This window comes from Triplophysa dalaica, chromosome 14 (assembly GCF_015846415.1).
Source record: "Triplophysa dalaica isolate WHDGS20190420 chromosome 14, ASM1584641v1, whole genome shotgun sequence".
NCBI lineage: Eukaryota > Metazoa > Chordata > Actinopteri > Cypriniformes > Nemacheilidae > Triplophysa > Triplophysa dalaica.
Window position 1 is genome coordinate 9,199,970 of NC_079555.1, and position 26,323 is coordinate 9,226,292.

General features: G+C 37.9%; 2 protein-coding genes across 17 annotated transcripts in view; both read left to right on the forward strand.

The window, feature by feature from the left end:
- Nucleotides 1–4,248, forward strand: part of mef2aa (myocyte enhancer factor 2aa) — a 77,013-nt gene extending 72,765 nt beyond the window's left edge. For all 15 annotated transcript variants that reach the window (XM_056765688.1, XM_056765690.1, XM_056765691.1 and 12 more), the window contains one exon: nt 679–4,248. In XM_056765688.1, the coding sequence (XP_056621666.1) occupies nt 679–1,033 (355 nt within the window). In that variant the 3' untranslated portion in view covers nt 1,034–4,248. The remainder of the gene's footprint in view (nt 1–678) is intronic.
- Nucleotides 4,249–5,284: 1,036 nt separating this feature from the next.
- mctp2a (multiple C2 domains, transmembrane 2a) overlaps nt 5,285–26,323 on the forward strand; it is a 42,373-nt gene continuing 21,334 nt past the window's right edge. For both annotated transcript variants that reach the window (XM_056766627.1, XM_056766628.1), the window contains exons 1-17: nt 5,285–5,427; nt 6,754–7,390; nt 10,098–10,157; nt 10,555–10,666; nt 14,276–14,418; nt 15,040–15,116; nt 15,275–15,386; nt 15,498–15,533; nt 19,063–19,227; nt 19,922–20,052; nt 20,279–20,465; nt 20,867–20,960; nt 21,046–21,148; nt 21,243–21,345; nt 21,424–21,525; nt 21,719–21,793; nt 22,064–22,183. In XM_056766627.1, coding sequence (XP_056622605.1) covers nt 6,782–7,390; nt 10,098–10,157; nt 10,555–10,666; nt 14,276–14,418; nt 15,040–15,116; nt 15,275–15,386; nt 15,498–15,533; nt 19,063–19,227; nt 19,922–20,052; nt 20,279–20,465; nt 20,867–20,960; nt 21,046–21,148; nt 21,243–21,345; nt 21,424–21,525; nt 21,719–21,793; nt 22,064–22,183 — 2,229 coding nt within the window. In that variant the 5' untranslated portion in view covers nt 5,285–5,427; nt 6,754–6,781. The remainder of the gene's footprint in view (nt 5,428–6,753; nt 7,391–10,097; nt 10,158–10,554; nt 10,667–14,275; nt 14,419–15,039; nt 15,117–15,274; nt 15,387–15,497; nt 15,534–19,062; nt 19,228–19,921; nt 20,053–20,278; nt 20,466–20,866; nt 20,961–21,045; nt 21,149–21,242; nt 21,346–21,423; nt 21,526–21,718; nt 21,794–22,063; nt 22,184–26,323) is intronic.

The window sequence follows — 26,323 nt, forward strand, 5'->3', positions numbered from 1 at the left end:
ATAGATGTTCAGTCGCACACAAGCACGCATCCACATACAGTTATCGAGAAACACTAATATGCTCAGACACGAGGTCAAATGCATTTTTCTTGAGATTTCACAATAAAAATTATAGTTATAAAAATATACTTTCAATAATAAAAAATACAGTGTTTTTGTGGCTTAACTGATATTGCAATTATTCTTCATTTATGTTGTGGTAAATTGTGACCTGGAAAGGTTTTCGTGATTGTAATCAAGCCAGACGTGTTCATATACTGTGACTAAAACATATGCCTGTATAACTTATAACTGTCAGCCTTCACTTCACTAGCACAGTTCATGATTCACAGGCAAGCATATTGATTCTATAAAAAGATTATTAAAGGTCTTGTCTCCACAGCCTGCAAACGAAAGGTTTTATTTAAACGCAATAGTTGGCCATCATTCCGTCGCGTTCTGGCGGGCATGCTCTAATTACATACCACCCTCTAAAATGATTCAGGCACTGTTTTTGCTCCAAGTACCATTAAGTAAACAGATGGAGGGTGGGATATTATTAATCTTGCTGTGTTAGTCTATGTTAAGCGTCTCATACTGTAGTAACCATTGAATTTCAGCCTACGAATATTACTGGCTTGTTTGATGTAAACATTAAGAAATGTATCAATTTATAAATGAAATTCTCTTTCAATTCAGAGGTGGCGGTCACTTACCTCAGGGCTCCAATCTCTCCATCAACACCAGCCACAACATCAACATTAAATCGGAGCCCATTTCACCTCCACGTGAACGCGTCACCCCGTCCGGCTTCCAGCAACAGCAACAACAGCAGCAGCAGCAGCAGCAGCCTCCCTCCGGGCGTCTGGACATGGGCCGCTCACCCGCCGACAGCCTCAGCTCCTCCTGCTCCTCGTACGACGGAAGCGACCGAGAGGATCACCGGCACGACTTCCACTCTCCGCTCGGCCTGGGGCGACCCCCCGCCGGCGGGGCCGAAGAGAGGGAGAGCCCCACGGTCAAGCGCATGCGCATGGACACCTGGGTGACATAAGGCTGTGTTGAGCTGACCGCCAGTCAGTCACACGCAGGGCTGGGCAGGGGAAAGGGAGAGAGGCGAGACAGCAGGGAGGGTCATAATTGTTATTATTCTATTATTATTATTTAACGTCATTTCACTTTTTTGTAAGTAGGTGGATGGTGTTTGAAGATGTCCTTACATATCGAAATTAAGCAACTAAGTAGAGAGAGAAAGAAAAGTCAAGCAGTCAGAATAAACGGTGTACTCAAAACAGGTGTTTTCAGGTACTTGCAAATAGGATTGTTTGAGAGTCCAAGACAAGAGATTATTGTAGTCACTGGTGCAGTTTGACACTTGTAGCTGTTTTTTTCGCTGTTGAATTAGCAAATTTCAAACAATCAAAGAAAGTTTAGGGCCGGCTTTCTGTCTAAAGGTTGTTGTCCGCTGGGCTCATGTATTAAACAATCTGTATCTGCACTTGCCCTTATGTCACTTATTAAATTATTTAAAGGTCATTTTAAATAAATGGTTAAATACATTTTAAAGGACAGTAGATCGATTATTATGAGGCAGAGCTTGTATCTGAATTGAGATCACGTATCGCCTCAATCAAGACATTAAATTATGTGTAAAACAATGTCTCTAACTTTACCATACACATTTTAACCAATTGCTAAATTTTCAATATATTACTGACAAACTTTTTTTGGAAGTTTAAGGTAGCCCAGTGGATTATAGACTATAGCTATTGGATATTCATGCAGCTCCAACAACTCAATGGTTACGCAAGCCAAAGTCTCTTTGTCATTTTGTTGTACTGTGGGTTGGAAATTTTCAGCATTTCTCTCTCAATGTTTGTTTCATATATTAGTTCTGTCATAGTGTGCATTGTTACAAATGTTGGAGAAACGATAAACATGCAAAGCAGATCTTGAAACAATATCTAAAGCCATGAACACTTGCTGTTCTGTTTGTAAATTAAAGATTTGAGCCAAACATTTTCTTTTGTTATGTATATAGCAACTTTAATATATATCACTTTCGGTGTAAGTACGTATGTATTGTATCTTCACCAGATTTAAGAAAAAAAGTATATTTTTGTGGATTACTGCCAAGTTTACAAGGCGAGATCCTTATTAAGTAGAGTATTCACTGGTTAATATTTACTATTTTGTTAACTATACTGTACTTTCTTCAAATCGGACTATTGTTGGTAATAATCAAAATGGTTTTTTTTGTGTTTTATTTGGTTTGTTGAGAAGGTTGTTTTTGGGTCGTTTACCCTTTAACGGTGGTGAATGTCTGTCCATAAGAAATTGTAACGAAAGAGCTGTTTTATTTAAGCTCGACCGTCCTTTTTGGTTTCGTTTTGTAAAACGATAATCGCCATGCTAAGAAAAATATGGTTGCTTTTCCTACAACTGTTTTGTGAGGGATTAGCCTGCAGCTGCTGAATACACTGCCTACTTTAAAACTCATTGCAGTTTAGATGCACTATTCAGTCATCTCCACTCAAAGAAACAATCCCACAGTGTGTATAGAAAGTCATCCCTCTTCGAATGCACATGTGCTCCCATATTGTAAATACCATAAGTAACCCCAGTACACATGCATACTATGTACAGAACATATTGCCACATATTTTGTGAATTGGTTCATCTACAGATTTCCTTATGTAAGACACCTTGTAAGGCATCAGACGCAATGCTCTACATTGCTGGACAAAAGGGGGCACTGTAGCTCTCTCTGCTGTTGCTATTTCGCTCTTCGTGCATATCCCTCCAATGCCGGGCTTTTCATGTATGACTGTTTGTTTGTGCAGCACAGATGTCTGGTATAAGTGGCCTCCAGTTTGCATCACACCTCACATCCCCTCAAGTGGGATTCAGCAGCTGAAAATGGAAATGCTAGAAATTGTAAACAGACTTCACTCAAGAATGCACAAAAGTTTGTACGTTTAAGTTTGCCATTGGATAAAAGGATGCTTTCCTCTTTAGATTTGTTATGTATTTGGATCACTTTTAGATACCTCCCTGTCCTTTTGAGCACCATAGCAACTGGCAATAAGCTGATATTAATCTATGCAGTCCCCGTCCCACACATAGCCAGGAACACAAAGCATTCGCATTGAAAGGAACTATTGGAAAAAGCATCTTATAGTATCACATGCCCATTTGTCATGAATCATGAATAAAGTGCTCTTTATTGAGCAGTTGAGAAATGACTGTTAACCCTTTGTCCCTAAGTGCTTGCGTATTGAGGTCACATATAAAGGCACACTAAATATGAAAACGAGCCATGCAGTCACTGCTTTAGGTATAGCTTTAGAATAAACCTCAGATGTACAAGCTTTGTTGTCTCAGCTGAATTAAACAACTTGGAAACCCATTAGAAAGTTTTATGATGTCCGTTGAAAATCAAGTTGTTCACAATCAAAGCTTTTCAGGGTAGACAAGCAATAATGCCAGCTCAGTGCTATAAAAGCACTGCGGATGAAAAAACCTGCAGTTTTTTACACTGCAATGCACACACATTCACTCAACATTAGTGCTTGATTAGGATTCAGGGAATTTGTAGAGTTTCTCCACTACATGCACATTTAGAGCCTTATTCCAAAGAGTTGCTGGTGTTCAAAATCCAATGTATCGCTCATCATTTCTTAAATTCATCCAAACAAGCCTCATATCTCTGGATGAAGTGTATAGCTTTGTCCACGAGTCCCTATACAAATGCGCGGATGAAATACATAAGAATCTAAAGGGAGGAGGCAGTTCCTATGGTGCAGAGTGCTGTGTGTGAAACTGTTGAATGTGAAAGGAAGGGATAAAGAGAAAACAACAATTGTGTTGCGTACTTTCTTCACTTTGCTGTGCAAGAGTACACTGCTTTGCTTATGGCTTTTCTAAAACAGAATGATGTATTTGGTAATTGTTTGTAGTTTATAGTTCACTTCAAGAAGCTGTTTGCGGTTTGATTGCTCGAACCGTTTGGCGGCACAAGCTGGACTTTGTTGCCATAAATGAAACGAGATGTTTCAAAAAGAAAAAAAAGAGACAAAAAAAGAGAGAAACCTTTAAGTTAATCTGCATTATATTTCCCTTGAATGTGTTGTTTTATCTTCATTATACAATTAATATTCTAGTGATCTTTTTATTGAATGACTTAAGATATTATGCTAGAGATTGTTGTACAAATTTGTATTCTGCATTCACTAAAGTACAGTAAAGATATTGGCTTTTATTGTGTAACATAGGTTCTCTCGCTTCTTCTGTGCTAACTGAAGTGAACAGTTCTCTGAATTTGAGTAGACTTTGTCCACATGTGAAGTCCCAAACATTAGAATCTGTCCGCTTTATTAAAAACCTTATTGTACCCTCAAATACTCCCTCTATGTGCCTTCATACTGCATCCCTGACAATCACACAATCAATGCACATTTACTTTTTTTTCACAGACCTGCCATAGTTTAGTGGTTTCATAAAGCTATGAGAGATACTATTTAAATTTAAATCACAGAAACGTTAAATGTGTTTTTGTAGATTTATAGGAATAAAATGATACTTCAGTATCAGTGTATCTCAACTATAGGGGTCTCAAGATGACCTGATGTGACCCTGCCTTTCAATTTTTTGATAGTTTTCTATTTTCTACACATCACATAGAACATTTGGTTAAAAAAAGATCTGAAATCTTATTGAAATGAATTCAAAAATCAAACTTTGATGTCCGTTATAATCTCAGTATCTTCACCTAGTTTTCACAGGCAGGGTCACTAATAATATTTTAAATGAGAAAAATCACATGCATTAAAAGAGCTTCAACTAAGAGAGGTTTAGTACTGTACACATGTTTTTAACAAAAATATTTTTTTTCAAATATGCAAAGTTTTTTATTGAGTAGAAGGTCCACGTGCTTTCCTACATATATGCGCAATATGTAAAGCTGCCGCTAGGTGGCACTAACTTCGCATGTACTTGTTTAAATTGGCACACAGGTGTATGTGGGCCTGACAACACAAGTTCTGAGATAAAAACAGATTCTCTTCTGTTTGTACATTCCTGATGTTCTTATCATAATAACATAGTAATTCAAAGGTCTGTATACTTAGATAGCCAGCCAACTGTAAGGGATTAAATCTGCGTATTGTAACTAAAAACAGTCACTTGGATAAAAGCGTTTGCAGTCTAGCAATATTATGTAGGTTCGTATGTTCACGTTTCAATTATTAATCACGTAAATCCTTAAGTGCACAAACGCAAATACCGAAACTCTTTAAAACTGTGGTTGGCTGACCGTCTTTACCCCGCCCTGCAAACCGGTCGAAGCAGAAAGATTTCTACAAGCGCGAGCTGCTGATGACACCTCACAGGTGACAATGTGACATGCCTTTCACCTGAGCACACGTCTAGTCAATGGTTTAGAAAAAGGTAAGCGTTTATTTTCTTTACTTAAGTAAAAATGGACAAAAGTTTCTAGAAATATTGTTACTCTATAAGTGTAGACTAATTATTCATATACGAGTTTACATGACACTGCTGACATAACTCAGTTTGTATTAACCATAAGGCTACATTTCTCACTCTCCCTATCCTTAAATTGAATGTGGAGAATGTATTCTTTATATTAACCATGGTTTTACTACAGTGACCTTTTTACCATGGTTTATGTACCATATAAACCCATATTAACCACAACAATTGACTCACAACAAGAGCCATAGTTTAAGCATAACATTTGCTGTGAAACTAGTAATATAAATGGTACAGTAATCGGTCATTCAACAACATGACTGTAATATTACTATGGGTCATTTTGAACAATCTCCAACAGTTGCAGGTGGTCAAAACGAATACATGTTGCTTTATCTGTTGTTTATGGTTAAGCATAATGGATCAACTTTGTTAAAGTGAATGAGTTGGAAACATTGTATGACATCAGAAATAAATACTTTTGTTTGAGCTGCCAAAAAAGGACATCAACACAAGGAACCCATCCAGCATACCTCCCTCAAAAACGCTCTCAGATTGTGTCTTGTGTTATTTCGTTGAGTTTTCTTTGAGCTTTACAACGTTGTTTAATGGCACTGCATGGTAAAACCATGTGGAAGGAAATGAAACTCATAAAAGTGTTTATGCTTGGTGTATGAATGGTAATTTATTCATTACATTATTCTTTTGTTTTTCAAGTTAGTTAACTGAATTCATGTCATGTTTTTTAAGAACCGTTTTTTAAACCACCGAGGCAACACTGGTCTCAAACTTGTTAACGTCGACAACACTTCTTTCTGCATACTTTGCATGTGTCCTCTTTGCATGCGTGCATCACAATGATTTTTGTTCCTCCTTGGTCGTAAGTGAGAAAAATGAATTATGTATCGAAAATGATACACCACATGTTTACGCTGCGATCTTAGCTGTAGATTAGTGTTTTTCAAGCATGTCCTAATGTCAAGTGGTTATGAACAACGTGCAACAGTGATTGTTATCAGACTGCTTACTCTGTTTCCTCATGGTTGTCGTTCATTTGGCTTCCTTTACCTCTGGGTTTCCAGAGGTAAAAATGTGAAGCATAGATATAAGCTACACCATTGTTTTGAATGCTGTTTGATATTTTTGTTTTACGTCTAGCAGGAAATCCCCAAAATGCCTGAGAACTGAATTTTAAAGACTGAGGCTAAAATGCCTTGTTGTTATGTTGTTGAATGTAGAACAGAGTTCATCTGCTTTTGTCTGACAGTATTGTTTACATTTCAGCTGAAGAAGAGTCTCTTCTGCAGTCATAATGGAGCAGAAGAAGAGAATCTGGCCAAAGTTAAATATGAATATTGTAAAAAGGGGAAAAAAGAAAAAGACACCTCTGAAATACAGGAGGAGCATATCTGTTCCAGACCTCAGGGTTCGGACTCAGGAGATGCTGGCTTTGGATGAGTCCAGGCCACTTGATCAAGACAGTGTCTTATTTGTAAACCGCGTGATTCCAGGGGACCTTGATGAAACGGGGAGTGAAACCTCCAGTCTTGGTTTTTCCGACCATGGGCCATACTCGTGCAGCCCAGCACCATCAGAAAGATCGATTCCTGTGGACTTCCCAGTATCAGTGGAGAGCGCAACTGATAAAAAGCGGCCAAGAACCACTTTGTGGTATTTGAATGATTCAGATACAGACAGGGCATCACCTGCTCAGAGACTCAAAGACCCATCGGATAAAATGTCTTCAGCCGTCATTAGAGCCGGTGCAGGCAGACAAACACCTTTGGGGAATGAAATGTCTGCTCTGGCCACTACAGAGTCATTCAGCACTAGTGAGGAGCAAATTAATTGTCCCGCTGAGCAAGAGCTGAAGTCTCCATCAGAAATGTTCGTCACAGGGTCTGCGGAGGACATGGCATATGTGAGTTATCTCAATATTACTAATTTATTCTTTTGTCAAAATTACACCTATGCTGAAGCAGTTTTGTTTGAATATGTCATGGTGCAAAAAGTTTAATAATGACAAGGTCAATAATAGTGTATCAATATTATGTTAAAGTGTACACAAGATGTAGCATGACATAACAATGACATCTCAAAGACTAAAAAGTACACTTTAAGTACACTACCATAATGTACTGAATGTGCCCTGTTGTCACACATTTTATTTCGCACTTGGCATACTAAAAATATAGTTTTTTTGTACTTCAAGTCCACGGTGTTTTAAATACCACGTTTGAGTACACTTAGATCTTTTTAGGTTTATCTTTAGAAGTGCTGATTTTTTTTCTACATTAAGTACCAAATAAGTGCATGGCCAAATAGAGTAATGTAGAGTACGTTTAAGTTTATTATAGTGCACTTTTTTAACGTGGGGGAAGCGTTTAGGGGAATTACTATTAAAGATGTGTTTCTGTTTTACTTTTACTTAAATTGTGATGCTGATGGCTGGCAAATCTAATTGCATAATTAATTTTTTATTTTTAATCTAAAAAGTTAGCATTTTTGCAAGTTTGCAAGCTTGCATTTGCATTGAAAGAATAGTCTAGCCAAATATTAAAATTCTATCATTATTTTATCAGCCTCAAGTTGTTTCAAACCTGTATACATTTTATTGTTCCACTGAACATAAAAGAAGCTACTTGTAAGAATGTTTGTAACTGAACAGTTCTGGGGCACCATTGACGTGGTAGTAAACGAAACCACTGTACCATGGCATTCAATAGTGCAACCAGTGGTGTTCTGTAACTCGTCTTCAGGGAAAGCACTAATGCGAAGCTCGGCAAAACATGTATTTAGTCCGTCATGTGTGTGGTGCGTCACGTCACGTCAAAATACCTGCTTGCTGCAGATGCATCAAAAGGGTTTATAAAGCGATAACGAGCAACTTTTTGACCTTAAATTAATTAATAATCTCTAAAATTATTTTAGTGGTAGGACAACTTTTAACTGGACAAATTTTACTGCCGTTGTTTCATAAGCAGCCTCCTATCGGCTGAAATTGCACTTATGACTTTGGTGTTCGGGACGGTACAAGCCCCGCCTTTTAGGCATACGTCACGTTTTACTCGTACCCTGCGATAAGTTAGCCAATAGCTAACAATACGACGAAACGATCTAGTTCAACGCAAGTCTCCAAACCATCAGTATGGCAGAGCCAGCTAATAAAACAATGAGGAGAAGAGAGAGAGTGATCGGACACAAATAAATATCTGACGGACTTGCACTCGGCGACGCGAGCTGCAAGAGGCAACTGGTTGCAAAACGGATAGCCTTCCTGCTACTGGATTTGAAAGTCTTATATGTAAAAATTTTCTTACTGTCCTTTACTTTCGAGTATATTAATAATTTGGCTGTGCTCAGGTTGTTTATTGGTGCTCTAACGTTAATGGTTCACAATTTATAACCCTAGGGTAGACTAGAGATGATGTACTGTTGCCGGGTCTATATAGCTTTAATTTAGTGTTATGCTTGTAAATGATGACTACCAAACCACAATAAATGTTTTATGGTCAAAAGTTGCTGATTCCTTAGTTCATGCACGAAGACTAATGTTATTAGTATCTATAGTTACTGTGCTAGGCACTATTCCAATAGCGTTTAGAGTGTAAGTTATTGATTGCACCCTTTACACAAAGCACAACGCCTAGTCGCGACTGTGTTTCCGAAAATATAACTACAGAACATTAGTTTGTTAGTTACTAAACATATTCACGTCCATGCGCTGTGTTTTGGGCGACTACTATGCAGCTAGCACGCTTTGTGCTAACGGCTAACAACCAACTGCTACCTCAGAATCTAGTTTGAACTATTAGTATAGCCCAGTAGTATTACGAGAGCCAAAAGAGTAGTCTAGTACATGCACAGTTTATAAAGGGACATGATGTACAGCGGTTTCCGCCTAGTCAACAAATTGATTGACAAGGGCAAGTGCAGGGAATCTGGCCAGGACACCAGGGTTACACCCATACTCTTTACGAGAAGTGTGATGGGAGCTTCAATGACCGCAGGGAGTCAGACCCAGGTTTTATTTCTCATCGTAAGCAGCTTTTTACAGTATAGTGTCCCCATCATTATCCTGGGGCATTAGGATCCATATGGACCACAGTACCCTAATGACTGCTCTCTTCCAGCAACAACCTAGCTTTCCCAGGAAGGTCTCACATCCAGGTACTGACCAGGCTCAACCCTGCTTGGCTTCAGTGGGCAACCAGTCTTGGGCTACAGGGGGATATGGCTGCCTGCTATAACATGCAAAATTCAATACTCACATAATGTTAACTTTTGTATATTTACATTTACGCATTTGGCAGACGATTTTATCTAACATATTAGATTTTCATTAACATAAACTTAGGTATTTGGAATCCCCTGGGATCGTACCAACATCCTTGCGTTGTCATTGGAATGCTCTTACCCCTGAGCTACAGAAAGCTTATCTTTTGTAATATTATTTTTGAAATATTTTCTGTGATTTTTACCCCCTGTTGACAAATCTGTGTGTAGTTTTTGCGACTCGAACAAAACTTCTATTAAAGTACTCATGGTTAATTGACCTAGCTTTGTAGCAGACTCCAACCGGTGTTGAACTTTCTCATTCAAGCCTATTCAATCTATTTTTTTCTCAGGACACTCCAAATGAATCCAGTGACTTTGATGTCTTCTTATCAGAACAAGAAGAGCAGAAAGTGAGTATATAATAAGAAGGGTTGAAAAGAGCTTGGTCTTATAAGTGGAGTAGTTTTTCCTCTTATACTGTATCAGATTCTGTCACTCATATTCGGTCCTGAATCCTATTAAATGCACCGATGATTATAGACGGTTTCATCGGACAAACAAGTCGTCCTAAAGTTAACTTCCGGTCTGTGTTTGGTCATAATATAACAATTTATTTTATCTTTCATTTTTATTCATTTAAATTAATAATAATATATTACAGTATATCAGTTGTATTAAATTAATTTTAAACTACTCAACCGTTATCGATTCTTTGCAGAGCCCATAACGTTTATGTTATTTGATACTGTGTAAACCGTGTCCAACAGACATTGAGTTAACATTTAATTCTGTGTACTGTGCTTACAGGGCTCATCAGGATTGAGTGACAGCCACATTGGTCTGCCACAGCAAAAGGTCCAGCATCTGCTCACTATCAACCTGAAGGAGGGCAGGAATCTGGTCATTAGAGATCGCTCAGGTATTGGAAAAGACTAATGAAGACGATTAAACTATTGTCATGGTGGGTGGTGTCTTTATTTATAGGCGTTTTATGATCTTTTAGGCTTTACATGCATTTCTTCGTTTGAGTGTTTTGTTCTTTTGTAATAAAAAATCAACGAGTCATCATGGTATTAGTAGATTGAATCCTGTGGTTTAATAAAACACTTGATTCAGCGGTACTCTGGATGGGTGTTCTCACTAACACACTTACACGGTCTTACTCTAAAAGTAACAGGATGGTGGTGACTGTACTGTTTCTTTATCACTGATCACAGGTTATTGCTGATCTTTTTGTTGGGGCACGTCTGTATTTTGTTCATTCACTCCCCATTCTACGACATACAGGATGACAAACTTTTCTGTGGCAGTATTTTTCCAGACAAAAATACTCCGCAGGTGTGAAATTGTTTAGTTTTTTGTATTTTCCTGACCTCATATTAGTATATTTGAAGAGTTTGTTTGCGAAATGAGATTCATGATTTTTATTATGTTATCATGTTTTGATTGTGTTAGTTAGCGGTATGGTTTAGTTATTATGGCTTGAATCAAAACGAACCAACTGTAGTTTGAATAATATTAATTGGAATCCACAATAATAATAAAAAAACTTCATTTTGTAGTCTCGTTTTGGAAATAAACTCTTCAATGGTTCTTTTTTGTCATTTATATACTTTTGAGATCTGGATTTAATTTGGTTTTACTCATTTTAACATCTAACTTTTCTGTCTACCGGTACCTGGAGTCTATCTCAATTCTAGTTTGAGCCCGTAAATGATCAACTTAATGACTGATGCCTGACAGTAATTTGCATGCGTTTATTTTGTATGCGTTTTTGGAACTTTACATCAACTGACAAGACATTCACTGTTAAAATACAATGGCAGTGCACTTAAGGTTCACTATGCACCAATGGGAGTGATACACATGATTACCGCACAAACTATTACTTAAAGAACTGAAACATTACATTGCTATAGACAGGCAATTTGTTGTTGACTGAATATACATTTAAATTTCTTCATTTTGTGGTTGTTTTTTAGCACTGTAATACATTCTTTTTGCAAGTCTTGGTGAGAGGCTGTGATCATCTGTAGTGTTATGTGACCATGCAGTGCTGTTCATTTCTTTAACCAGCAAGTATGAATCATATCAGGGCCTTGTGCTGTCCTGTTCTTAATGTGTTGAAGCTTTTCTTAGACATCTGCTATTGTGATATTCACTGGTTTAAGCTCTCAGACATCGACATGATCTGCTTTTGAGGCACTTTTATTACATGGTTTCTTGAATACTTGATTCTGATCGGTCAGTTGCGGCATTCTGAGGTAGAATATTTCCTGATAATATCCAGGTTTAACCTGTGTCATGTGTATCAGTAGTCCTGGTTTTGAAATAGATTACATAATTGAAATAAAATATGTGTTTTGAAATAAATGTAGAATTAAAGCTCAATCCTATCGGCAGACCTTCTTGCGACACCTTGGTTTGTGGCCTGTATGAATGTAACAGATCATGCAGGACTGCAGTCATTACACATGGAATTCTTCCAAGTTCCTCCAGCTTGTCTGGTCTTCCTAAATCTGAAGAATGCGGTTGGACCAGATTGTCCTTCTTTCTATCGCCTAACCTGTTTCCACATCACGCTACATTCAAGAAAACCGCAAGCTATTTTTGGAAGTATTGTTTGCATTGTATAAGTCCAAAACAACATTTACTGTTCACTATTCAAATGTTGTAGCCAGATGAATGCACAAAATAAACTTTTATCAGGTAAGCATATATAGTAGAAACAAATGAGCTGGCCTTGTGCTTTTCCTACTACGGTGCCAATGCAAATACTTAGAGTGAGGTGTTGTTTCTTAGACATACAGAGTCCCTTGTGTCGTGCTGCTAAATAAATTAATGAGTTGAGTTTTGTGTATTATCCCTAAAGCAAGGTTTATTGATATCTTACAGGCAAATGATATTACAAAATTTTCATTTGATAGGCCGAGCGGTTCTTCAGACGGAATGCCAGTGTATCTGGCAGGCCTGCAAGAGCTGATTGGGTGGCTCATTGTCATGTTCAAAGTCACAGGTGTATGCCCACAGGCCATTCATTACCATCTCTACCTCATTATTTTTCATAATTAGAATATATCCAGTGATGTCCCTCACTGCCAAATCAATCTGATGAAATGTTCATGCGCAAAATAGACTGAAGTCAATCTATTGGTGGCAAATGCAGACAGGAAATTGTGTATGGAATGCAGATTTTTGTTTTTTGTGAGTCTTTTGACATTTTTAAGGACCGCCCCCGAGAAAACTCAGAAGGTTGTTTCTCATTTCCTTTTAATGGATACATTTATCAATTTTTCTTATTAATTTACATTGGCATCAGTTTACATGAATCCAACAAATTAGAAATTGTACACATTTTATTTTTGTACATATATTGATCTTTTTTTTCTTCTATTATATAATATAACATTTATGTTTATGTCTCATAGTGTGTGCTGAGGGATGAGGCGTGAAACGTCTTTGTGGAGAAATTGTGACCTCCAGTGGTCTTTTAATAGAACTACACAATCTCATCTCTGCTGCCTGTTTCTGAAATATACAAAGTACTGCTCTAGGCACTTGAACTATTGAACAAATGTACTGAATAGACCTTTTTAAATATACTTAAGATTTTATATAATTGAAAGTGAAAATATTAAGTAAATTCTCATGGTCCTCAGCCAGTTGCATTGTTTCTTGTTTGTACCAGTTGGTCCTTCACTATGTCTGACACACGTCAGCTGCCTATATTTGCCTAACAGTTACCTCCCGGCTCGCTCCCCGACTGACGCTAATGCCCAAAAGTGGCCCGTAACATTCCCTCCCCCTTTTCGCCATCCTCCATCTTCCTTCTGTTAATTTCCGCAGTCACCGGCGGATCTCTTCCCCTGGCTGCCGAAGCCCCTTTCCTCCTGTCAAGCTGCCTGGAGGTTTCCTTGTCAGAGGCTGGCAGGGAGGAGCCGCCTCCTGGAGATGTTCATTTGGAGAGGGGATCTGACAGATCTGACAGTCTCTCCCCACAGGGCTTTTGTCATGTGATTCCAGGCACCCTGCAGGTTCTCTAAAGCGCTTCTTTATCCAGCCATACAAATGAAGCGATGGATGATTTTTTCCTCATATTTTTCTTTCCATCGTACCGGCCAATCTGCATAGCACAGCATAGACAAAGCCGGACCCCTCTCCCTCCCTTCTCTAACAGACAGACACAAGACAGACTTTCATAACAGGCTTTGCGGATTAACACTGCTTGCTCTTGGTTTCTGGGGTTTTAATGCAGAAGCATTACATTAACAGATTCACGCTGGCTATAATTTTTTACTCTTTCACGATCAGCCAGCTCACATAACTCAAAAGAGACCAAGTCCGCCCTTAACACGCTAAGAAGTGTCCTCTAAATTGTAAGTGGTATAGATTATTCACTGTAGGGAAGTTTGTGAGGGTATATCTGTGGGATTGTACAGTTAAGTTTATGATTGACAATGACAAATGTCTTTCAAGAAAAAACTGGATGCCTAATGTGTTGGTAATGTGCCGGTGTGTTTTTCAACAGGTACCAGTGACCCATTTGTCAAATTCAAACTGGATGGCAAAAACATCTACAAAAGCAAAGTTGTGAACAAGAATCTGAATCCCACCTGGAATGAATCATTTTCCTTTCCCATCAGAGACGTAGATCAGACTGTTCATGTCAAGGTTTGAGACCTATTTAGATCATTAAACATGATTAATTGTTAACATTTTATTATATTATTTATTTTAGATCTAATTGTAAAATGTATACTTCAGCTTGGGACTTATACTGTACTTTGGGAAGTATTTTTCAGAATATTTTGGACCAATATATTGTTAATAATTTTTATAAGTAGGATGTTTGCTGAACCAAATGGATAAATTATAATACCTACATTGATACTTGATCTTAAATTTTGTAGAACAAAGGAAAATAAAATGGTCATAAAATGTCAGTAATAAAACGGCACTGATAACCTTGTGGTTAGTGCACTGACATTTTGCCAGTGCGAGTTCGAGTCCCGTCTTGGAGGGTCCTTTGCTGATCTTGCCCCCCTTTCTCCACCAAACGCTTTCCTATCAGCTCTCTACCCTTTCACTAAAACGTAAACAAAAAAACATACATATAATTATAATAAAATATCAGGATTTCAAGTGTGTGAGGAAATGGAGGGTATATTTAGTGAAAATTTCTGAATGATACAATTGAATTACTTGACTGTGCTTTTCTCAATTAAAAAAGGTAAAAAGGGCTTTAATAACTCCAAAACCTTTGGTCTACCTCATCCCAAATTTCTGAATCAGGTATACGATCGTGACCTACGGTCAAATGACTTCATGGGCTCCGGCAGCTTTGCTGTCAGTAAACTAGAATTGAACAGGTGAGACAAACTAGTTTTATTGAATTTAAAGGTATTTGTCGCAATTACCTTGATGGTAGTTGAACATAAGCTGTTATACCCCTGTTGTACTTTTTCTGTATTGGTTCTATATATTGTTTCTATATATTCTATATCATTTGCGATATTCCTCAATGCAGAAGGGTTCTATTAACACTGACTTTGGAGGATCGCAACAGTGTGGAGGGTGATATGGGAGTGATTGTTTTAGAAGCCAATCTGTCCCTCCGAGAGGAACCTGCCAAACGAAATGTAGGACTTCTAAATATTGACTCAGTTTAATGTTAATCAAAACACAAGGTATAGTTACACAAATGCATTTAAAGGTTTTCTAACATTATCTATTTGTCACATATTTTTCAGAAGTGGCTAATGAAGAGAAGGGGAAGTTTTAGCAAGGTATGTCCTTAAGAAATAGTTAAAGACTTTTTTTCACATTCAAATATGGAATACATATTACTGCTCTGTCTTGTAGGGCCATACATATACATATTTGTTTTGTTTCACTATGTTTATTATTATTTATAAAACATCACAGCAGTATTTTTATATATCTAAGATATCCACTGGAGGGCAGTAGATCCTCATCATTATTCAAAAGTTTACTGATTCTATGTGCAACATTTATATTTAAGCTTCTAGAGTTGAAGTAACATCCACTTTCCCTATAGTTAAACAATTCTGTAAGTTTGATAGAGTGACAGAGTTATGGGTGTGATTTTTTTTTTTTTTTGATGCGCTGGACCAGTCTAGTACCATACATGAATCACAATGATATAAACGACTCTGAGCACTCTGTCTTACTTTATTTTCCGTAGGTCAGTTCATAATTGATAGTTTATTTACATCACAGCAGTAGGAAACAACTTTTCTCTTCAAGGCTGTGAAAGGTAGCAATTTAAGCACAGTGAACTTTCAGTGTACTACCATTGTATTTTAACAGTGAATGTCTTGTCAGTTCATGTAAAGCTGTAATAAAAAAAATATTTTCAGTATTAAAGTTTAACCAGTTATAACAATATTTTTGCCCGGTTTCACAGTCAAGACATATGGCTAGACCCAGACTAAAATTTTTAGTTTTTTCCCTTAGGCATATTTTTAAAAGCAACTTAAATATACTAATTTTAAGATAAGTCATGTCTGTGAAAACGGGCAAAAATATTTAAAGTTAAGTTAAACTTAAATAGTGAAAATATAGTTTTTATTACAGCTTTACATTAATTGAAAAGACAATTCATACCGTATATTGAGTTCATTTTACTGATATATATGTGTATAAATATGTGTATACATATATCTGTGTGTTTTAGTTTCATTTTACTACAAACTCTTCTTATATTCTCTTCTTATATTATTAATATTTCACCACAAATCAAGCTCCTCTATCCCCCCCAAAATACACAAATAAAATTATTTTATCCAGACACAGTTTTTATTATTACAAATGATATTTTACTAGATTAATTTCAGTACAACAAATGCCTTTAATAATACCTTTCCGTATATTATGCTGTACTGTATATTTCATATTTTTCTACATCTTTTTCCTTTTTTACAACATCCATTTTTACATCTTTTGTTTAGCATTACAGTAGGGAGTACTGAGCATTGAATTAACTATCGCAGAAATAAGGTCAGAATGACCTTTTCTTTATTGGTTTCTAAAAACAGGCTTTGGTTTCTTCACTTCAACTTATTTTTTCTTCATATTGATGTTAGGGCGATTTATGGACCTGGCCATTTCGTGAGATTCGCCCAAATAGATTCCCACTACACTATGCGATCAGGTATAGATCAGTATGTGTTTCTGAAGCGCTAGCATTGATGTTTACACTCCAGCGTGTCCTCTGCCAAAGCAGCTGAGACCTAGTTCTATTTGACACCTATCAGGAGAAGCAGAACATCTCTCAGTTCTTACCTCTCCTCGCACTTTCTCCGTCACGCCCTCACGGATGGAAACAAGCAATAATGTTGGCACATAGCATGTGGTTCTTTCTTCTGATGGAGTCGGGAGAGAGAGTGTGTGTTCATTTTGAGGCACTATGCCAGTGTAAGATGCTGAGGATATCTGTGATGGCTCATTCCCAGGCATGGTGAGCTATAACCCAGATGTTGGGATGTAATATCACAGCTGTGGACGGACAGCACTGAAGCTCCAGCCAAATGGATACGGCTTTGGGCTTGTCCTCGTGTCCCCATGCTGCTCCACCATATGGAGGCAATCCCCCAGCTCTTTTAGCACCAGAAATAGCCTCTCTTTAGGGGCCACTTACTCTTAAGCGGAATTGTTTTATTGGCCACGCCAATCACAAATTTGTCCAAAATAAACACTTGGGAAGACTTGGCTCGAATGAATATTATATTTCTCTCTCAGCTCCCTATGTAAGAACCCCCTTTATCTTCCCCTCTTTCTCTTTTTAAAGAGGCTTGTTTATGGAGATGCGGCCATTACGTTAAATGTTAATGCCGGTTTGTCTGCTGTGTGATTCTAATGGAGAAAAGGCCCTGTCACACTCTCTAAGCAGCCAGGTGGGAAAACAGCTCTCTGGTCTTTGATTACTGGCAGAACAGACCAGCCTCTTCCTGATGCTGTGTGTTTCCAAAGTGCAAGGGTATCAGCCCACAAGTCATCCCTGTACTGTGTACTTATCCATCTGCATTCTTGTTGATTGCCCTGTTTACTCTCGCCGAGGTGCCAGAATCACCTGCAAATTTTGACCAGCATGTTTTGAATGCTTTCCGTTGCATAATGTATGTTGATGCGACCACAGAGCAAAGAAATAGACTTTCGTTTGGTTTTGTTCGAATTTTCTTAAAGGGACCATTGTTTTATAGTATATACCAGTGCTTCTTTAAATATTAGTAGTATTCCAAATATATATCGTAAACGCCCCGAAAATACACTTTTCACCATTTTGTTGTGTTTACTAGCAGTATACAAACATAGATGTACTCGAATCACAGGAGAGTCTCGTCATTTTCTAATTGAACCAAATTTTTTTACATTATTTTGTGCTGGAATTACATTTGAACATTTCTTTTTTTAGACTCTTTTTTTTTAATGTATCCTTAATACAATACTGTATTTTCACACTTTTTGCACAATTTTGGGAAATTACTGCTTTTGTTTGGTAATGAAAGCTGCAATCTTTTTTTGCTTGGATAAATTACAAGCAAAAATTAAAGTCTTCAAAACGTACCTTAGCCAGATTTGCAACAGTCAGTTTATAATGTAAAAATTTGACCCGTCAGGTGTGATTTTGTGGGAAATGTTCAACTTCATTTGACTAGAGCACACACAAAAATGCAGATGGTGATATAGATGGATTCAACGGAACGATGTGCCTGGCCCTAAATTAACTTTTGGTCTGTGTTTGGTAACAATAACAGTTCATTTGATTTTTTGTTGTATATTTACTTTATTTAATTAAAACTATTCAACAGTTATAGATTATTTGCGTTGATCTACCGGAAGTTAAGTGTGGGCCACATAACGATTATGTTGTTGGTGCTGAAACCTTCTATTTTTCAGTTTCATGTTATCATGTTTTTCCATATTTGTTTTTTGTAGTTTGTATTGTTAGATCATTGGTTCTCAGACTTTATCATTGTAAGCCCCCCTTTGTGTAGAGTGTAGCGCTTTGTGCCTCAACAAATAAAAACGTAAAATCTTAAATTTAGAATTTTATTTAAACCAATAACATATTTGGTACAGTAAAATGTATACAACAACAAAAGTGAGAACTTAACTAAGTAAGCCATAGTAAAACATTTACAAAAAAATGTTTATGTGTTCAAATAATATATACACGTAACTGTGTTGTTGATGTTAAATTATGTAAAATGTGATTTCAAAATAAGCATCCAAATGATGCAATTTTCACCAGCTATGTAAATCTTATGCACGTCTACATGTTGGCTGTTTCAGCCGTTCAGTCCGACGCAGGGTGGGCGGCAATCGGGTGGACAGAGAAGTCAGGTCTGGAGTGGCATTTACTCTGTCAACCTGGTCGAAGGGCAGGATATGCCCGACACCGGTCAAGGAGACATCTACGTGCGCTTCAAAGTAGGAGACCAGAGAGTTAAGAGTAAGGTGAGATCATCGGCCGCCTCATTCTTTCTCCATTTGCTGTAATTGTTACATCATCATTACAGCTTCACTCATCTCTCTCTTTGTTTCCAAACCTCTGTCCTTTGTTTCTCACATTGTACTCTTTCCTCCTCCCATTCTTTCTTACTAGTTCACATACCTTTCCTCTCTCTCCTGCTTTAGATTTCCATACCTCTATCCCCCTTCCCCTCTTCCCCCTTGGATCACTCCTCTCAGGCTTCAGTGCTCCGGTGACAGAGGAGGCTACTCATTAGATCGTCCGTGTCTGGCAGGGCGTCTCTCCTGATGCTTCTGTTACCGCGTCTTGTTCAACTCATTTGCATACATACCCAGAATGCCTTGCTCATCTACCTCTTCATTCGGCCCCCTCCTTCCCCCTCGATGGTTCCGACCAGCTAGTCTTGTGTTCTCATGTCATTTTTTTCTAGAGCCCCCTGGCTCTATTTGGGCATGTTTGCTTGTTGAACAAAACTAGTTCTAATTGGATGCTGTCATAGTTTATAATCCCGGCGAGAAGAGAGGATATGTTCTCCGAAAGACGGACGCCCCTCCTCCACCACATGTCTTATTGAAGTCTTACTGAATAAGGCTTAATATACCTGTCATGTTAGCTGTCTCTGTCCTGAGAATCCTTAAAACATATTCTCTCTGTCTTTTGCTCTCCTTTCTGCCATAGAATCTGTGTATTAAGGCAAACCCGCAGTGGAGAGAGTCATTCGACTTTAACCAGTTGCAGGATTCACAGGAAAATCTGGTGGTTGAGGTCTGTTGCAAGAGGGGCAGAAAATCTGAAGAATGCTGGGGATCGTAAGTGTGACATGAGAGTGATATATTTTGTACATCAATAATATATGACATACAGGTTGGGGAATCTTTTGTCCTAAATATGTTTCTTCGACATAAGTAGAGATGCCATGCAGAAACTGTTGTTTTTATATTAAATGCAAGTTTAAGAAAAATATTTATCACCTCCATAACTGGTATAAATCTGTGCCCATGCTGACCAAATTCTAATAACTTGAATTATTCTCAGGCTAGTCATTGAACTGGCCGGACTTTCTGTCAATCAGAGGCAGTTATATACTCGTGAGCTGGATCCAGGCAAGGGCCGACTTGTGTTCCAGATCACACTGACCCCGTGTTCTGGTGCGTCCATCTCAGAACAGCAATCTGCTCCATTAGAGAATCCCAAGACCTACCAGAAGATGATTGAACAATACGTCAGTATTAAATCTGGATTTTTTCGTTTTCATGTTTTCCATGTTGTTTTTTGTAGTTTGTGTGGTTTAAATCAGTGGCTGGTTTTCGTTGAAAGGTCCCGTTATAGGCCACCCAAATAAAGACTTATAGTCTTAAACTTAGAAATTTAATTAAACCAAAAACATAGTTACACAATGCTGGAACATCAATTCTCTTGGTTGGTCTTTTTTCTGATGTTTGATGGCATAAAATGCAATGATGAATTTCTTTATATTTGATAAAATGCCACGAAATCTTTGCCCCCCCTTGGATCCATCTTGCCCCCCAACCCTAACCACTGGTTTAGATGGATTAGAAAATAATAATGTTTTGATTGTGTGATTTAATATTTAAGATGAAAGCTCAATTGTTGCTTTTGCAGAGTTTGACAAACACTCTGGGAGATCTGAAGGACGTTGGCTATCTTCAAGTCAAGTTGATAAAGGCCACAGATCTTCCATCAACAGATTTAAGTGGTACGTATATGCTTTAAATCCATCTTGGTTTTATATCGAACTATTATTGAAAACTTGATCATGTCAAAATATCTAATGTCATCAGGGAAAAGTGACCCCTTCTGTATCCTTGAGCTTGGCAATAGCAAACTGCAAACCCACACCATATACAAAACACTGAATCCTGAATGGAGAACAGCCCTGACATTGTAAGTACAGTAACATGTAGTGCTGTATCATGTATCACTGCAAATGATCATGTTATAAAAATATTATGTGATATCACATTTATTGTGTCTACAGCCCAATTAAGGACATCCATGATGTTTTGGTGTTGACAATCTATCATGATGATGGGGACAAAGCTCCAGACTTCCTGGGAAAAGTTGCCATTCCTTTGCTGAGTGTAAGTATCACACCAAGAACCTCATTTTTAATGGATATGTAGGACACACCTTTTTAACATTCCTCAACGTTGCCTTAGATTTCCGATGGTCAGCAAATCACCAAAATGTTGAAGAATAAAAATCTATCCAGGGCAGTCAAAGGAAGCACCACACTAGAGCTGAATGTGATCTACAATCCAGTAAGTTTAAAGAGGGCATTACATTACAATCCAAGATCATTTTTATATTTTAATATTAATAATAATATGAGTCGTAAAACGTGTCTCACTTTCTGATTCTTATGAGCACAAACTATATTGAATGTTTATGCATAGACACATTTTCTCTAATCTTACTGAAAGTACAATCTGTAATAGTATTTTTCTTTCCCAGGTCAGAGCAGGCATTAAAACCTTCCATCCTAAAGAAACAAAGTTCGCAGAGGACAACCCAAAGTTTAACAAAAAGGTAAGCTTTATCTGCAACTATTATAGCATCATTTGGCACCATGTATCTAACTTTCTCTTAATATTAGGTTTGTTAGTTAGAGACTCATTATGTTCAGTTTTTCCTCCAGCGATGCCCGAAGCTCTTTAGACACCAAAGATGACTTGATTTATTAATATTTATCACCAATGAACCTTCAGTTTAAAAGCCTCTTTACACCTGAGTGAATGTCATGTTGTGAGCGTTACGTCCTTAGGCACATCTTGCTAACTACTGCTTTGTCCCCATTAGCTTTTAGCACGTAATATCTATCGAGTGAGGAAGATCAGCACGGCCATTCTCTATACGCTGCAGTATATTAAAAGCTGCTTCCAATGGGAGAACAAGCAGAGGAGTATTATAGCCTTCCTGGTAAGTCTCCGTACCACTCTGTTTATAAGATTTCAACTCTTTGGCCCTTTTAGTAACCTGAGGTCAGTCAACGTATTTGTGTAATCCCTCTTTAAAGAAATCACTTTGCTACTTAATAGCAACTTTTCGTAAGATGGAGACAGGCAGTGTTCATTCAGTCATGCCCTGTCAGGGTGCAACTGTTAGGTGTTGTGAAGCAATTATTTCTTTTCACATTCTTTTTCGTGTGTAATAAATAACAGAGCAGCCATAATCCACAAACGTACTGTAGCAAACAGTCTACATTTACATTTAGTCATTTAGCGGACGCTTTTATCCAAAGCAACTTACAAAGAGTTTCGGGAGCAATAAGCGATATGTCATACGGGAGCAATAAGCGATATGTCATACAGGAGCAATAATACTAGGTGCCAATACTAAGTTACTGGTTTCAACAAAAGCTAGACCACTACCTGTTGAGAGATAGGGTTAGTGTGTGTACAAAAGTGTGATGTGGTAGAATTACTTTTGTTCATATATATTATAGCACTAGAAATAATTTCCTTAATCTATATTTTTCTCTTATATTCTAGATAAACAATTAAAAATGTCTATTTAAACAAAAGTACATTTTTAAGATTTTACAGATCTGGAGTACATTTTTCCCACTCTATTGCCATTTTTGTTTCAAGAACAAATCCAGATAAATGTGAGTTTTATAGGTAAAACCAGAAAATATAACCCCATGTTATGTGCAAATTTGATCAATGATTTAATATTTGGGATTGACCCCACAATTGTTTTAATATGATTAATTACAGTAATAATAGTTATTCTCTTTCCTCTTAATTTACCTACCTAATATTTTTATAAAATATAAGAAGGCCTACATAGGAAAATAACTTAAAAAATAGAATAAAAAAATATTTTCTTGTAGACTATTTTTTAAGACTCAAAGTTAAATACAGCCAGATGCTTTTTAAAAGTCAAATGCCAAAGTTGCACTTTGGGCAAACATAACAGGAGGCTTAAATAAAAAAAAGGAAGAAGTCTCAATAAGCATCAGATACATTCACTAAAAACTCTTTAACTGAAGTATTTTCACGAAAGTTTATTATTTTTTGAAGATTTTCCAAACACTTAACTGATCAGTTTCTCACATTATCACAGCCACCAGCAACAATCCGACTGAACTTTAATACCTGATCTGTTCCCTACTCTGTGTTTTACTGTATCAAAGAAGAAGGCATTATAAGCCCAGGCGGTTATTTTTAGAAGCAATACTTTTAGGAAGCCATAGTGTAATCTGCAGTCTCCCGCGCCGCTGCATCACACTGCTGAAATGAGCAGTGCCCCCTGAAGGGGAGTCGCTGGAGGTGTGCGCGCCCATCCACCTGAGGAGACTGGGTGTCAGGCTGGGCAAGAGGCGTGGGACGTCCTATCGGCAGCCCTCGCGCTGTCTGCACACGCAGGGGTCGAAAATGAAAAGAATAGCTTCTCATCTCCGCTAGCATGTGGCCTGTTTCTGCACCACTGCATACAGAGCTATGCAGGTGATGCTGAGATATGGAGATGACAGGAAAAATGGAAATGGGGGTGAATCACGCAGGTTGTGAAACAAAAGGCCGGAGGGGTGGATCTCAACCATACACTGTTGATCTATTTTCTTTACAGCATTTAAGACTAATTGCGTACTTTCTTTTAACGTCTCATCATGTGTAATTACCATACACGTTGCAAGACGTCTATGAAACAATATGTAACCCTCAAGGCTCAGCGAACGCCTCTCCACCTTTCTCTTGCGCTCTCTAGGTATACGTATATCTGTATGCTGCAGTAATGAGGTAACAGAGTTAGACATTGACAGATGCTTACCTCTAAGAAATGCATAATTAGAGTAGACCGTGCCTTTCGTTCGCTTTACCAATCCATATCATCGCAATAGTCTGCAGCGTGTCGCCCATTTAATTTATAACGTAGGACTGTATACTTCATATATAACGTACGTGGAAAGTCAAGAAAGGATACTATTTACTTTACAAACATATATTTCAAATACATTACTATACATTATTCATACGGCCAGTGGAGTCTCCGTCCTTGAGCTTTTACAGTTTACGCAACTTATAATGCATTTGTGGTGCTGCGGTTTCTTTGTCCAGGTCTGTAGGTTGATCAGGCAGCGCCTGTTCCCGGAACACACTCCCACCCCTGTGCTGGAAATCCCATAGGTCATCACCCCGACCCGCACAGAGCGCATACAGACGCTCTCCCTCTCTCTGGCAAAACGCTGCTTTCATCTGTAGAGAGTGGGAAATATGTGTGTGGGTGCATGTGTTTTAGTTCGAATATCAACTGCTTTTGTGTATATATATTTATATATATACAGTATGCATGAAAACTTTTCGATATTGTATAATAGTTTATTCCTAGTTAGATGAAGAACATGCTTTCACAACTGTGTCGCTGGATAAGTGCACCTGTAAAGTCAGTCTCAGTTGATTAAATTTAGTCTCTGCATATTGTTTATGGTCCACCCTTAGTTGGATGTTGTCTTTACAGTACGGTAATATTCAAAATCACCTACCGTGTGTCAGCAAGTTGACACGCAAAAGTTAAAAGTGCACTGCTGAAATTGTAGTATTTTTGTTCTATTTTTGGTAAAATAATACTTGAATTTGAAGTTTCTATTTAAACCTCATAATATATGAAACAAGAAAAAAATATTTAATAAGAAAATTAATTCTTTCTTATTATATGATCATCATGAGTGTTTGTTTAAAGTCTTGGTTTACATGCTCCCCAGGCAGCGTTTACAAACAGTCCCATCAGGGATCTTCATATGCATTTTAAGGAGAAACTCATGATATATCTTCGGAAAACATGTGCAGCCGTGCTCTTCTAACCAGATGGAGCACTTACATGAATATTTTTTTATTGCTTGTTTATGCAACAGTAATGAGCCCAGAAACAGCACTTACAAAGTCCGACAACCGCAGTGAGTCCAAGAGAAGGTCTGCGGCGGATAAAATCTTCATAAAATAGCACAGTTTAAATGTGGCCTGCACTTAGACTGGGACAGATGAATGTGGCATATATCAGTGGAGACTGCAGAGAGGTCACGCAAAGTTCTCCGCTGCACGTCTCACTTCGGCCTGTAGATGGCGCTATAGCACCGTCAAAACCCTCTCGCCGAGTCTGAACGCTAGAACAGGTATTTGCCGAGAGAAGATCGACGACAATTGTGATGCTAAGCGTTAAACAAAGTCGTTTCTTACACCACATTACACTGAGCAAACATACTCCAAAAAGTTTCCACTAAAGTCTAAATGAGCATTACCCAGCCAGGCATTAACAGGCCGAATTTGCTCCGTAGTTTCGATAAAGATGAAAGGTACCTTAGGGTGAGGGAGAAGAGATTATTTACACATGAAAGGCGATTTGGAGCTCTCCTGTCATTAAAGTCTTTTTAAAGAGTATTTAAGTTGAATTAATATTTTAACATATGAGCTTGCTCCGTCCGTCAGTAGTCGTGCCTAGAAAGAGAAACCTGCGCATGCGTGTTTACGCGCGTGTTTGAATTTTTCCCCTTTTTGACACTGCCAGGTAGCAAGCGGTTCCGACATCATTTGACAGCCTGTGAAATGCTGATTGCTTCACATCACAGACTGTAAAGATGGCATCTGATGAATGTTTGATGTCCTGCAGCTGTAAACACAGTTGGCAGCTGTGACGGAGCGCGCGCGCTCTCTCTGTTTCCGTCTCTGTCTAGCAGAATGGCCATGATAGCGGGACAGGGTCTGCACAGGTTCATAGGTCCCGAGGGGATGCTTTAAAGTGTCTACGCTATTAACTGGTTTACTGGTACGGTCAGAATTAGAGTGGTAGCATTTTCACGGCCCGATTGGGGTACCGTTTAACTTGTGTGATGTCCTCTGGAAAACACAAGGCTCTCCTGATATTAAGTGTTTTGGTATTTTTTCTTGCATTGCAGATGCAAGTGCGTGGGCTTTTTAGTTTTTATATTTTATTTTATTGCAAATAGTTTTTAAAACGTTTATTTGATAATTCCCCTAATCTTGATTTTCTTATAGGCCAGTATGTTAAATATGTGCGTAAATCAATATATATTCTTTAAAACCACGTTTTTCATGTTTGTTC